Source organism: Chamaea fasciata, unplaced genomic scaffold (genome assembly GCF_029207755.1).
Source record: "Chamaea fasciata isolate MVZ Bird 193981 ecotype frontalis unplaced genomic scaffold, bChaFas1.0.hap1 SCAF_3, whole genome shotgun sequence".
NCBI classification, from domain to species: domain Eukaryota; kingdom Metazoa; phylum Chordata; class Aves; order Passeriformes; family Sylviidae; genus Chamaea; species Chamaea fasciata.
Window position 1 is genome coordinate 17106848 of NW_027094088.1, and position 12514 is coordinate 17119361.

At 40.3% G+C, this 12514-nt stretch overlaps 1 protein-coding gene across 8 annotated transcripts in view; it reads left to right on the plus strand.

Annotated features, from left to right (window-relative positions):
• Window positions 1–12514, plus strand: part of ENAH (ENAH actin regulator) — a 90616-nt gene that overhangs the window by 63021 nt on the left and 15081 nt on the right. For 4 of the 8 annotated variants that reach the window (XM_066178172.1, XM_066178173.1, XM_066178174.1 and 1 more), the window contains 2 exons: window positions 8812–9131; window positions 10346–11146. In XM_066178172.1, coding sequence (XP_066034269.1) covers window positions 8812–9131; window positions 10346–11146 — 1121 coding nt within the window. The remainder of the gene's footprint in view (window positions 1–8811; window positions 9132–10345; window positions 11147–12514) is intronic. The other 4 variants (XM_066178176.1, XM_066178177.1, XM_066178178.1 and 1 more) reach the window with 2 other exon arrangements.

Genomic DNA, 12514 nt, shown 5'->3' on the forward strand with positions numbered 1-12514 from the left:
TTTGACTTTGGTAACAGATAAAACATAGGACAGTAAACTGGATCCAGACTATTTTCTTTGCAAAAGCAGAAAGGCTGTTCCTGGTCTTTGGTAAAGCATTTGACAAGTATGAAGAGGCAATTTCCTAGTTAATGTGGAAGAGAGGAGGATTGCTGTGGAATGTGAGGAGCGCAAGAACCGGCATCAGTGCACCAATGGGACCTGTAACAATCAAATTTGTTTTGGTGTTTTGCTGAAAAAAGCAAGTCCTCATTGCTGATGTGAGTTGAGATGTGAGAATGAAGGAGAACAGGAGGAGTTGGATGATATTGCAGATTTTGATGATCAGAATAGAATGAGAGTTCAAGTAGTTTCCTGTTTTTAGAGAGGAAAACCACCAACCTGTAGACCACATTGGTGTACAGGGAAAATCAAGTGGACTTTGTAAGTGTTACATGCAATTGTGGCTGATCAAAAGAAAGCTGCCTGAACACTGGAAGTAGCTGTAAGGACCTAGATTTGTGCAGTGTTTCAAAATCATGATACATGTAGTCAATTACATGCCTTTATCATTTCACATTGTGTAAAGTGTTTGATATGAATTTTAAAAAAAAACCAAACCATAATTTGAAACAGTCTCACCTCTCACTGCTGCTTAAAGAACCAAAGGTCCACAGCACTGTTCAGAGTGGCAGGAATTGTCAGTTCCAGAGCATATACGTAGACTCACTTCACAAACCTCTGGCCTTTAGCAGTCAGACTTGGCAAATATTCCGAGTCCCTGTTTTCTTGCTCGTTGTACCAAGCTGACTAAGTCTTGTCTGCGTTTCTCTGACACCATGTGCATTATGCCCAGGTAGAGCTGTCCTGAGTGTCAAGCACTTGATAGAAAATAAAGCTGACTTGGTAAAAGTTTTAGAGCAGGAGTTTAGTTTAGATAATGTAAAGTGAAGTTTATGCAGCTGATATTGCTTAGGAAGATGCAAGGAGGTTAAATATTGATCACTTCTGCTGAGCTTATGTTATTGGAGCATCCCTGTACTTTTTATTTATGAAGATTCTCAGTCTCTGTGGAGGCTGCCTGTGTTTGATGTCAATACAGATTGCAAATTTCCAAGATGTGGATGTATTTTCTCTTTGTACATGAATTATGAAATTTGGGGGGTGGTGCGTGTTCATTCCATGGTACATAATGTGTAGGCACTGAGATATGTATTCAGTAGGTTTGCGTGACCATACAGGATAGTGAGCTCTGTGGTAAATGCTGAATTTTGAAGTGGTGAATAAATATTTAATATTAAAGACGGAAGAGCTAGTTTAATGCTGGTACTCCATTTTGATTACTCAGATAAGTTCCTGCAAATTTGAAGGGCCATAACAGACACACTTTCCTGAACTTGTGCAGGAGATGATCAGAGGATTAAACTATTAAAAATCAAGCTAGGAGCTACGTTCAAAATAACGTGTCAAAGCACTTTTTTCCCCCCTGTTAATAGTTTCAACAGGGATAAAGTAGGTTGGCTGTGTCTGTATCTACTTCTGTTGATGTCCAGAGAGCACATGCAGTTCCGGGTGATCACAAGGATCTTGTGTAGAGGACAGCGTGCTTCAGATGGAGCTGAGGTCAGCCTGCATCTGGTGCTGGTGCCGGTGGCTCAGGCAGACATTGTGTAGCCTGTCTGCAGCCAGCTGCTCTGTTTGTTGCAGTGACTCAGTGGTGGGAGGAGGAGAACCATCATGTGAGATGTATTCTAGTAAGTAGTGACTGTTGGATTAGATAATGCTATCTGTGCCCACATGCTGGGGCTAACAGCCTTTGAGAATAAAACTCAAAACATTGCTGTCTTGTTTGTTGCTCCGCAGTTGGAGGCAGGGTTAGAGGGGCTGGGGCAGCCCCAAAAGCCTGAGTACGCTGAGACTTCAGGCTGAACAACTCAGTTGGTTCGGATTGATGAGCCCGGCCTTAATCGTAGCTGAGGTGATACATTTACTTTTAGAACTTTGGCATAGTAGTTATTCCTAGAGATCTTGTCTTTAAAACTTAGAAAAACCCCTAGTGAAGCACAGAAAGATGCTGTTGAGTACTTTCTTAGAACCACGTTTGGTTTCTTGTGCTGAATGTCCTGATGGTAACTTTCAGAACAATAAGTGCAGAATATTACTGCACTATTTGAAGCCAGCAATAGCCTGGGAACCTTCATGCTGCCTTCTGGGTGTCATCCTTGTGTCTCTTCTGGCACACCTTGTCATTTTAGAAAAGCGAAAAAACGCCATGTGGGACACAGAAAATCTTCCCTCAGTTGTATGTTTTTTAAATCCACGTTGTTTTTTTTAATGACTCAAGTGATGGTTTTTGGTGTCTTCTTTCAATACACATTAGTGATATTTTTTTCTCCCCCATTTGCCTTATTTTTTTATCTTTAAGCAGACAAAACAGGGATAGTATTCGTATTGATCTTTGAGTGATTTGATGCCCTGCTTTGACACACAGTTTTTCTGCCAGTAAAGAATGAAATATGAAATTGGTGTGTTCATAATTGACAACTAACAGCTGTCAAATATTGTGTATTATCTGCCTGCAGCTGACCTCTTCATTCAATGCAGCAATTACATTAGTCAGGTCTGTTCCTCAAGATATTTTGTTTTCTGCAGGCTTTGTATTGGATCTTTGTTTTCTACAGTGAGTTTTAAAATTAAATACTTCAAACAATTTTCTGTTCATCTTGGAATGTCTATCAGCTCAGTGCCTGCTGAATTTGGATGTGATACAAAGATGCCTTTGTGCTGTTCATGGAAATACCTCTGTTTTTAATGTATCTGGCTTTGTGACAAGAAGCCTTCCAGGTTCGTGGCTGAACTTTGTTATTCAGGTTGATATATGGGTGGCTCAGTGCAGTTTCCTATCATCTTTTTAGGAAAAAATGTAATGGCTTGATCTCACAGCCAAGAGCAAAGCAAGCTAGTGTTAGAATGCTGAAGATTTATGTGAATGTACAGCACAGCTTCCACTTGAGGAAGCAAGGTGACCTGCCAGAGCAGCTCTGCTCTGTAAGCTCTGGATTCGTTACTCATCATTTTTTTTCTCTTGCTACCCTTGTGACAGCAGCTCTGGGTTTTGACACAGTGGGAGTTTCTTCATATTTCAAGGCATCCTTGCTCTCCTGGAAGGAGTCTTTCCACAAATACAGTAACTCTGCTGCAGGTGACAAAGATAGGGAGGCTTAGATGTGAAAAGTGTCCTGGAAAAGGACAGTTTCCCTCTGGCTAGTAAGTCTGCTCTGAAACAGAATATGGTTTTACCAGTAAACACTGAAGTTTCTTAATCTAGTTGAGATCTTTGTCTTCTCTTCAACCTGTATGGTAATGGTACATGTTAAGAGGATTAACTGAGGACTCCGTTCTTTTGATTGACTATGTTGAGGTCTTCAGCAAAAGGATCAGAGGATCTCACAATCATTCACCTTCAGGAACAGAAGTTAAAAAACCCACCTGTTCCCTTCTTCCTCCCCAATACAGATCAAAAAATAATGGATAGTATTAATTTGAGATAGCTTCCTAGCTACCCATCACACACACTGGGTTTTGAATGAAGTGATGTTACTTGCTAAATGGAAAGTGATCTCAGTGTGCATGTGGTGTTGGCTCATTTCATATAATAACAGGAGCTGAGACAGCAGGACTTCTTAATTGTTATTCCTTCTTACAATCAAGAGCGAGCCAGGAAGGCTTTGTGTGTACCTGGGTAAGTAAATTAACTGCAATTCTGTTTTGCAGTTGTTGTGTAGGAGAAATTCTAAACACTTTCACCATCACAGAATGTGGGGGGATTTTTTCAGCAGGGATGCAACAGTGTGTGCTTAATTGTGCTCACTGCATTTTTTTTCTCCGTGTGTTATTTCAAGAATGTAGTCATGCTCCTGCTGCTTGGCTGCCCAAAGAACTGCAGGATTAATGCTCATATTAAGTCACAAGTTAGTATTGTAAATATCATTCTTTCTTTATCCTCAGACAGTATCTCCTTAACTGGACAAAAATATAAGGGGAAGAAGGGAAATAATTTTAATAGCTGCTGCAGTATTAAAGTAAGCTAATTTAAAAACAGCACCACAAAAAAATAACAAGAGCCTCCCCCAAAACACCCCAAAGTAAAGTTTCCCAAAATGCATTTTACATGAAGCTAATTAAAATCCCCAAAGAAAGTGTCATGAATAGTCCCTGTGATAAAGCTCGAAGCTATTCTGAGGTTCTGAAGTTGACTCTGAATCTAAACATGAGTAACAGTACCTTGTGTGTGACTGACACATACAGTTTTACAGCAGGCTCAGCTATTTAATGTAAATTAGCTCTTTGATTTAATAAGTCACACTTCTAAAATTGTTAAAATAATCACATTATCTTTGCATAACGAGCATTTCACTACAAGACAGCTTTCTGGGGCATTCTGAGTACCTCTTTAGCTTTTTCAAAAGTTGTCCTGGTGGCCAGATGTGCTCTCTGAGACTGAAGGATTTTCAGGTATTGCTTTCCCAGGTTCTTGAACTACCAGTCTTGACATTCAGTCGTACTTTAATTGATGTGTGATGACTCTCCTTAATCTACTAATGCTTTTGTCTAATATAATTTTGATCTCTGACAAAATTTTAAAATAAAATTATGCTCTCTAATGCTAGCTAAACAAAATCAGAGGGATTTAATGCATTTTTTAAAAAAATAATCAAATGTGTTTTAAATCTTTTTTAGCTACAACTGTAACACCTGCTAAGATCTAGTGTGTAGTTTATGAAATTCTTTCTTGCTTATTAAGTTGTGTTAAAGCAACTTGATTACGTTACTGGCGTACTGATCTTCTGTGCACCTTTTGGTTTGCCATTTAAAAGGTTTATTAAAATTGTTTAAATGACAGTGAGTTGGGAGGTGTGGTTTTTTGGGTTGGGTGGGGTTTTTTTGTTTGTTTGCGTGTTGTTTTTGGCTTTTTTTTTTCTTTGTTGACAAAGGGATGCTTCAGTGACATATAATGAGAAATTATTCTCGACAATGGTGTATTTAATCTCATATGTATAAGGTATGCTTGCAAGGTATTTTGCTGCCCTCTCTTGGTAGAGCATTTGTATTGTAAGCAAAGTGCTTAACTGTTCCTGGCAAAAAATTCTGGGTTTATTTCTTTTATTTTCTGAAGAAATGGAAAATGGGGATAAAAAAAAAAAAAAAAAAAAAAAGAAAAAGGTAAAGAAAAAAGTTAAATACTGCGTCACTCAATATTTACTAAATAATGAGTACTTTGTTCTTCAGGTCCTTTGTGAATAAAAGTGGTTATCTCACTGATCTTTCATCTAGATCTTTCTTAGCCAATATAATTTGATAGTGTTCATTGCCAACTGAAATAATTTTTAAATAATTTTTGCTTCAGACTAAGTTTAAACACTTGGATGCATTTTGTTATGACATAAACCCTTCTGGGCCAGGTCGAACACCTAGAATACTTCCCTCTGCTGCTCTCCCATCCCCTGGGCATCCCTTGGTTCAAGAGCTTCTTGTGCACAATGAAATTTCTGCTTTCTGAACGATTTCCCATGGTGGTTGGTTTTGTTTTGTTTTTCCTGTGGGCTTTTTCCTGCTCTTTCTTTGAATCACTCTGGCAAGGAAATCCATAGCTTATCTGCCTAGTGTGCAGAGGTGCTCTTTTCTTTTGAGCATTGCTCTCATTGTTTGCATCACATCTTTCCTGCCAGCTCTTGTAAAGGGGTGTCCTCATCGCTCAGGATTTTGTAGAGCTCCAGTTGTCTTTCCAGAATGCAGAATTCCGTCTTTTTTAATTACTTTTAAATAGAAGGTGTTGAGTATGTTTGATCTCAGTGTTGCTGCTCTTCAAAGCTTTTCAGTTCTGCTGTGTTGAGGTGGGAACAGGGATGCAGGGGTTGTGAGGCAGGATGGTGCTATTTCTGTACTGCTCTGTAATCCTTTCTTGATGTACAGCATCTGGTTGAGGTTTTTGAACAGGACATATTGATGAACGGATGTTGTTGTAGAACTGATATCTCACTAATATCTCCTGAGTCCATAGGCAACTCAAAGTCCATCACTTTGTAAATTAATTTAGCAGATATTTCCCTCTCTCTGCCCTGCTTCACTTCAGTTGAGTTTTATTTGCCAGTTTTATTCCCAGGTTAGCTGGAATTAGAAGATCCATCAGCAATTCTTCATAATCAGCCATCATCCTTGCTACCCTAAATAACTAAATATTAAGGAGCTTTATGACGAGTGCCTCGCTGCTTCTTTTCCAGGTTGCTTATGGAAATATGAAATGGCAGAGCTCTTGATATGGCTTATTGCAAAACAGCCTTGGCAATGCTGCCCTTGTGTGAGGAGTGACCTATATTGAGCTTCTATTTCTGTAAAGAAATGAAGAACTTAAGCAAAAGAAATTTTCTGGCAGTTGCTTGATGTGTTGTTAAACCCAGGGAATTGATACCTTCCAGTATTATAAACTAAATATAACGTGAAATGTTTATGATCCCAAATGCCATATCTACATTTGAGGTTTAGGATGAACAGAGTGTACATTTCTAGGTAGAATATGCTCATTTCTGGCAAATGAATGCGAAGGAATGACGAAAATAAACAAAGCTGCTTTGGAGTCTGTCAGTGTTGTCTTCTGCTCTGAATAGCCTTTTAGATACAAACACGTGCATCCACCTCTCCTTTACAAAAAAGAATTTTAACGTGACCAAGCTGAAGTTAGCCTTGATGAAAACCCTGTTTTCCTCTAATAATAGGTTTTATCTGAGGGGGAAAAAGAGCACATAGCCAAATTACCTTTGTACAGAACAAGCAAACACATAATGTGAAAAATATTTTTAATACCTCTTGGAGCTTAAATTTATGTGGTTTCTATTATATTCTCTTAACATTTATAGAAATCCTGTACTGGTTCCAAATATGTATGGGTCAATCACCAGACTTTTTAGTGGACTTCAGAGGCTAAAAATCAGTCATTTACAAGCTGAGTTGCAGCTCTGATTTCATAGTGACTGCTCTTACAGCTTTGTTATATGGCACAGGGAAGAAATGGTAGAGGAGCAGAATTGGTTTTTTTGCTTCTGATGGGTGATGAGTTAAATAGTGAAAAAAATCCTTTTGTTGTGCATAGCTGGAACTTACTTGGTTATAGAAATGATGAGATTTCAATATTTACAAATTTTTTTTTTGTTTGTAATGGAGAAACATTGGTTTAAAAATCAAATGGAGTTCAGTAACAATAGTTCATGGCCTGGAGTTTGCAGTTATTGCTGGTATTTTCTGGGCATGAAAAGGAGTGAAACAGCTGAAGTCCCCTTCCTTTTCAGAATTTGGTCCTTATGACTCTACATATACAGCATTATATTGCTAATGATGGTCCAAATTAAATTGCCCAGTGGCATAGTATAGAAAACACACATCTGGTGACTTGACGTGTCAAAATTCAGGTCTCCTCTCTGCTTTATATTTAAGAGCTGGCTGTGCTTTATATTTGTTGAGAAGCTGTCATCAGTTTGTGTCTGAAACTTGACAGAAAAAAAAGGCTCTGTACTTTATTGACAAGATTTTCTTTCTAACTCTTATGATTGGTGGGTTTGGGTTGTGGGGGTTGTGGGTTTTTTGGGGGGTTGGGGGGGTTTGTGGGTGTTTGTTTTGGGGTTTTTTTGTTTTTTGGGTTTTTGGGGGGGGTTGTTTGTTTTTTTATTATTTTCTTTTTAAACAAAGGATTCAAGAATTCAAATAAAGAACAAGTAGCAACATTTTCAGTGTTATGTACTGACAGCAATGTACTGGCCACAGCTGGAAGGAAGATATGCCTAATTTTTTTTTAGCAGTGAGTTATCTCCAAGAGATGAAAAAGCTTTGAAAATCAAAGTGCTGCATTCTAACCAACTAGGAAGATATATCTTTAAAAAAGCCCTTAAAAACCCTAAAGAAAATTTAAAACAAGTTGATAAGAAAGGATCGGAAAGGTGGTATAGCTTTTCCCACTGTATTTTTTTTTTTAAGGAAAGTCCTTTCAGCCAAACCAGTGGCATTGGCAGAGAATTTTGCAAGGTTTCTTCTTACTCTCTGGATATTTCCACTGCCTGGCTTATACTTGTTTTCCTCCTCTTCATGTCTTCCCCCTCTGCTTTGCTTTGCAAGGACTCCCATGAGCTGGAAACCCTGCCAGCTCCCTGCAGTGTTTCCTTGGCTGCTGCACCCTGGATTTTTTTACTGTGTCCAGTTTTGTTGTGCCTTCAGGGTGTTCTTGTGTTCTTGCCAGTTCAGCTGTGTGTGTAACTATGCAAGTGGGGATGGACATGTGTGCCTTTTGATCCTTCTGTAAAATTTGCATAAATTCTACCTGACTAGTTAGTCCAAAAACCATCATTTATTTGGGGGGTGGTTTTTTAATGAGTATTTGTCTTACTGCTATTTCACTGTACTTCTGTTCACTGCTTTGAGTATAAAATACCATGCAAAGAACAAATGTAACTCCATATCCCAAACTGGGAAGATTGTATCAGTTAGTAAATTAGCAGCATCAGCTTTCTATTCTTGCCTGTTGAAGGCTGTCTCTCAGAATGTTCAATTAGTTAAGAGGAAATCGGATATGTGATTCTTTTTACTGTAAACATAATAAAACTATTATCCAGCTCAGAAAAATGGCATGTTAGAATTAAGGCTTCCACATAGGTACAAGTGCTGTGCTTTTGTTCTCGCTGCTGCCAAGATTGTTGATTAGTTTATCTCCTTGTCCTTTTAACAGTTGCTTGATATTTTTGGTTTTCACTTTGCAGCTCAATCTCTCTCCTTTTCTCACAATTGTAGACAGTTGCAAGAGCAACAGAGGCAGAAGGAGCTGGAACGGGAGAGGCTGGATCGTGAACGAATGGAACGGGAGAGGCTGGAGAGAGAGAGGCTAGAAAGGGAAAGACTGGAAAGAGAGCGCCTAGAGCAGGAGCAACTGGAGAGAGAACGGCAAGAAAGGGAACGGCAAGAGCGCCTGGAAAGGGAGAGACAAGAGAAGGAGAGGCAGGACCGGGAGAGACTTGAACGACTTGAACGAGAGAGGCAAGAAAGAGAACGGCAAGAACAGTTGGAAAGGGAACAGTTGGAATGGGAAAGAGAGAGAAGAATTTCAAATGCTGGTAAGAATTTCAGAACCCGAGCGTGTTCTACCACCAGACTGCTGTTTATGTGTTTGGGTGATGGAGTGTGAGAGAAGCAACAAATGGCAGTGAGTACAGCTGTGTAGCAACAGTCAGTATTTCAGGCTTTGTTTTGCTGCAATTCCTTCCCTTTTTTTATGGCAAGAAGTCCAAGAGCTTTGACTTTCCTGTCATAATTTTCCATTACCTCTGAAATAATTTTTTTTGCGCTATTTGCTCACTCTGTTGCCACACTCTCTGATTGCGTGGAAGAACTTGAATCATTTTGGGCACCTCCAATGTTGGTTAAAGTGTGATGAGTTAAACTTTCTAAATACCTTATCATTGTTTGCTCTATTCAACAAATGTATTGTCATTACATAAGCTGGATAAAAACCCCAAAAAGATATCAGGTTGAGTGTGTTAACATAGAAGTTATGTTCCTATATAAGGCAAAGCAACAGTGTGAGAAACGCTTTTCAGTCTGAGGTCTTGCTTAATCTATCATTGTAGTAACATTTCAGTGAAATGTGTTGTATGTATTTGTAGATAAGATAATGCACTGCCTGTGGAAATGTATCCAGTGATAACTGAAAGCTTTCCCATTTTGGTAGTATAATGGAACATTAGTCAAGTGCTTCGTTGTTCTTCAGTCTCAAACTCATTTTACATAAGTCAGCTCATGGTGAAAGTCAAGGAATACTGTGTAAGTCATTTTAGAGCAGAGGATTTTATTGGTAGTTTTACTCCCAGTACTTTCAATATTTGCTATGGAGCTTTTTCTGGGGAGTAGAGAGAGATGACACTTGCTGCCTATGGTAAGAGTTTTATTAGTGGAGTTGAAACAAATGTTAAGATCGCTACGTTTGCTTGCGGTTTGCAACCAAACAAGAAGATAAAAGCTGGTAAAAGACTGATCGCTCAACCCTTTATCTAATCCATCTCACAGATGGGATTTGAGAAAACTTTCTCTAGAACATACTTGTAAATTCAAATGTTGGCACAAAAAGAGTTGGTAAAATTTAAGAGCAGCCATTGATAATATGTAAAACTTTCCTAACAGTATTTTCACTTGTGCCTAATCCTCTGGTACTAACTGTAGTCTACATTTTTACATTTTGTTTGAATGCTGGTTTTGTTGCTTCATTAGCTCCCTTTTTCTCTTTCTCCTTTTTTTATCCTGCCTTTGCTGCTGCTTTCCATCTTCTGTCCAGCTCCATCTTTCGACAACTCCCCGTATAGCACTCCACTTCCTGAATACTCCAGTTGCCAGCCTCCTTCAGCACCTCCTCCATCATATGCAAAAGCAGTCTCAGCACCAATGGCAGAGGCCAGACCGGAGTACGCTGTAGTGACTTCTGCGCCACCGACTTCCACTCCCCCTACACCGCCTCTAAGGCACTCTGCATCACGTTTTGCTACATCCTTAGGCTCAGCTTTCCACCCCGTTCTCCCCCATTACGCTACGGTTCCTCGTCCGCTGAACAAAAGTTCTCGGCCCCCTTCTCCCGTCAGCGCCGCGGCGACTTTGCCTCCCAGCACAAAGCCCGTGGCCTGGTCCGCGCCCAGTTTCGCCCCCCTGCCCCCGTCTCCTCCAGTAATGATAAGCAGCCCACCAGGCAAAGCTACTGGCCCGAGGCCTGTCCTCCCGGTGTCGGCTTCCAATCCGGTGACCCAAATGTCCACGTCTCCCACGGCTCCTAACGGGCTTCCTGAAAACCTGGCTTATCCGGTTCCTTCACCTTCTACCTCAGGTCCAATGCCGCCTCCGCCACCTCCTCCCCCCCCACTGCCTTCCTTTCCGCCTCTGTCACTCTCTGGACCTCAAGCTTCTCCTTCTCCCAACTCCCCGAATGCCTCGACTCCCTCATCCAAGCCTAGTGTTCTCCCTTCTCCCTCTGCAGCTACCCCTGCCTCTGTTGAGAACTCTCTAAACTCTGTGCTGGGAGACTCCTCTGCTTCTGAGCCAGTCTTGCAGGCAGCCTCTCAGCCGGTTGAACCTCCGAGCCAGCAGGGTAAGGCTTTCTGTTATTGCTACTAATGCGCTAAGCAGGGCGGAGCCCGTGGGTGTCAGAGCCCCTAACTGCCCCTGGAATTAACCCGGTGCTTCCAAAGCTGCAGTGATCCTAATGCCACAGCCAAACACCCACTGGAAAACTGGGGTAAGGGAAGCGGAAAAGGTCTGAACTAGAGCCGATGTTCTGTGGCCTGTCACGAGTAAAGTTCTAATTTCGTAAGAACTCACCTGTTGAGAGCAGCGTTTGGCAAATTCTCGCTTGGGAAACCCTGCACTGTTGGTTTCTTTGGAAAGTGGTGTTACCAGGCAGGATCATTGGTTTCCTAATGGCAGCCAACATACAACAGCATACGTGTGGCTTTGGACATGTAAATGACCTTCAGTGAGGAATAATTCAAATTCAGGAAGTAGTGTGTGACACCAACAACATTTCTTTCTGGACAGTGGTTGTATTTTGGTATATGGCTGTGTGCACATACGCATATATGTGTGTATTTAGATATAGACAGACAGGTCTTTCTGCAGTATTTTACCAGTGTATCTAAGAGAACTTTGGACTAAAAGTTTGATTAAGCAGGTGACAGCTTTAATGAGCACTCCACCAATACAATAAAAATGCATTTTACATGGTGATACATGTCTTTGTTAACCTGAATCTTGCTTTTATATTGATTTAACAGATTTAGGTTGATTTAATAGATGTAGGTCTTTGTACAGAACTCTGCAGTAGCTCTAAAGGTGTGGGCAGAGGGGCTCCTGGGGGATGAGCAGCCTGGTACAAGCCATGCAGAATGGAGCCTGTTTATATCCTCCTTTCTGAAATGAAGGTCTGAGCTGCTTTGGGATGGAGTGGAAATCGAGTGAATGGCCTCACTTCTAGTATGGAATAAAAGTGTGTACTTTTAAGAGTGATGCCAAGAGGGTTTAACAAGCTTTTAAATTTCTGCAGTGGTTAGCAGAGTAGGAAACCAGGAAGACTCATATGTGAAATTCCTGCCTTTAGAGATTAAGGTAGTTGTGCAGCATTTTTCCTGCCTTATGGCAGTTTGGGTGAGACAGAGGTAGGATCTGTGGAGGTGTGGAGCTGTTGTCTAAGTCAAAATTTCTTAAACTCTTCTTGTAATAATAATAATAATAGAGTGATCGTCGGAATATTCTTTTTTCAAAGTACACTTTGTATTTGGCTAACAACATGAATTTAAAGAAGTAAAAGAGTGATAGATAAAAAATAGAAGAGCTGCTTCCCATCAGCTTGAAATATGTGTCTTCTAACTCACTAATTAGTTTGTATTAAATTATAAAAGTTGATTGCTGGAATTATTTTAAAGGAAAGATTTACATACATCTTAGAAATTAGCATTGGCAC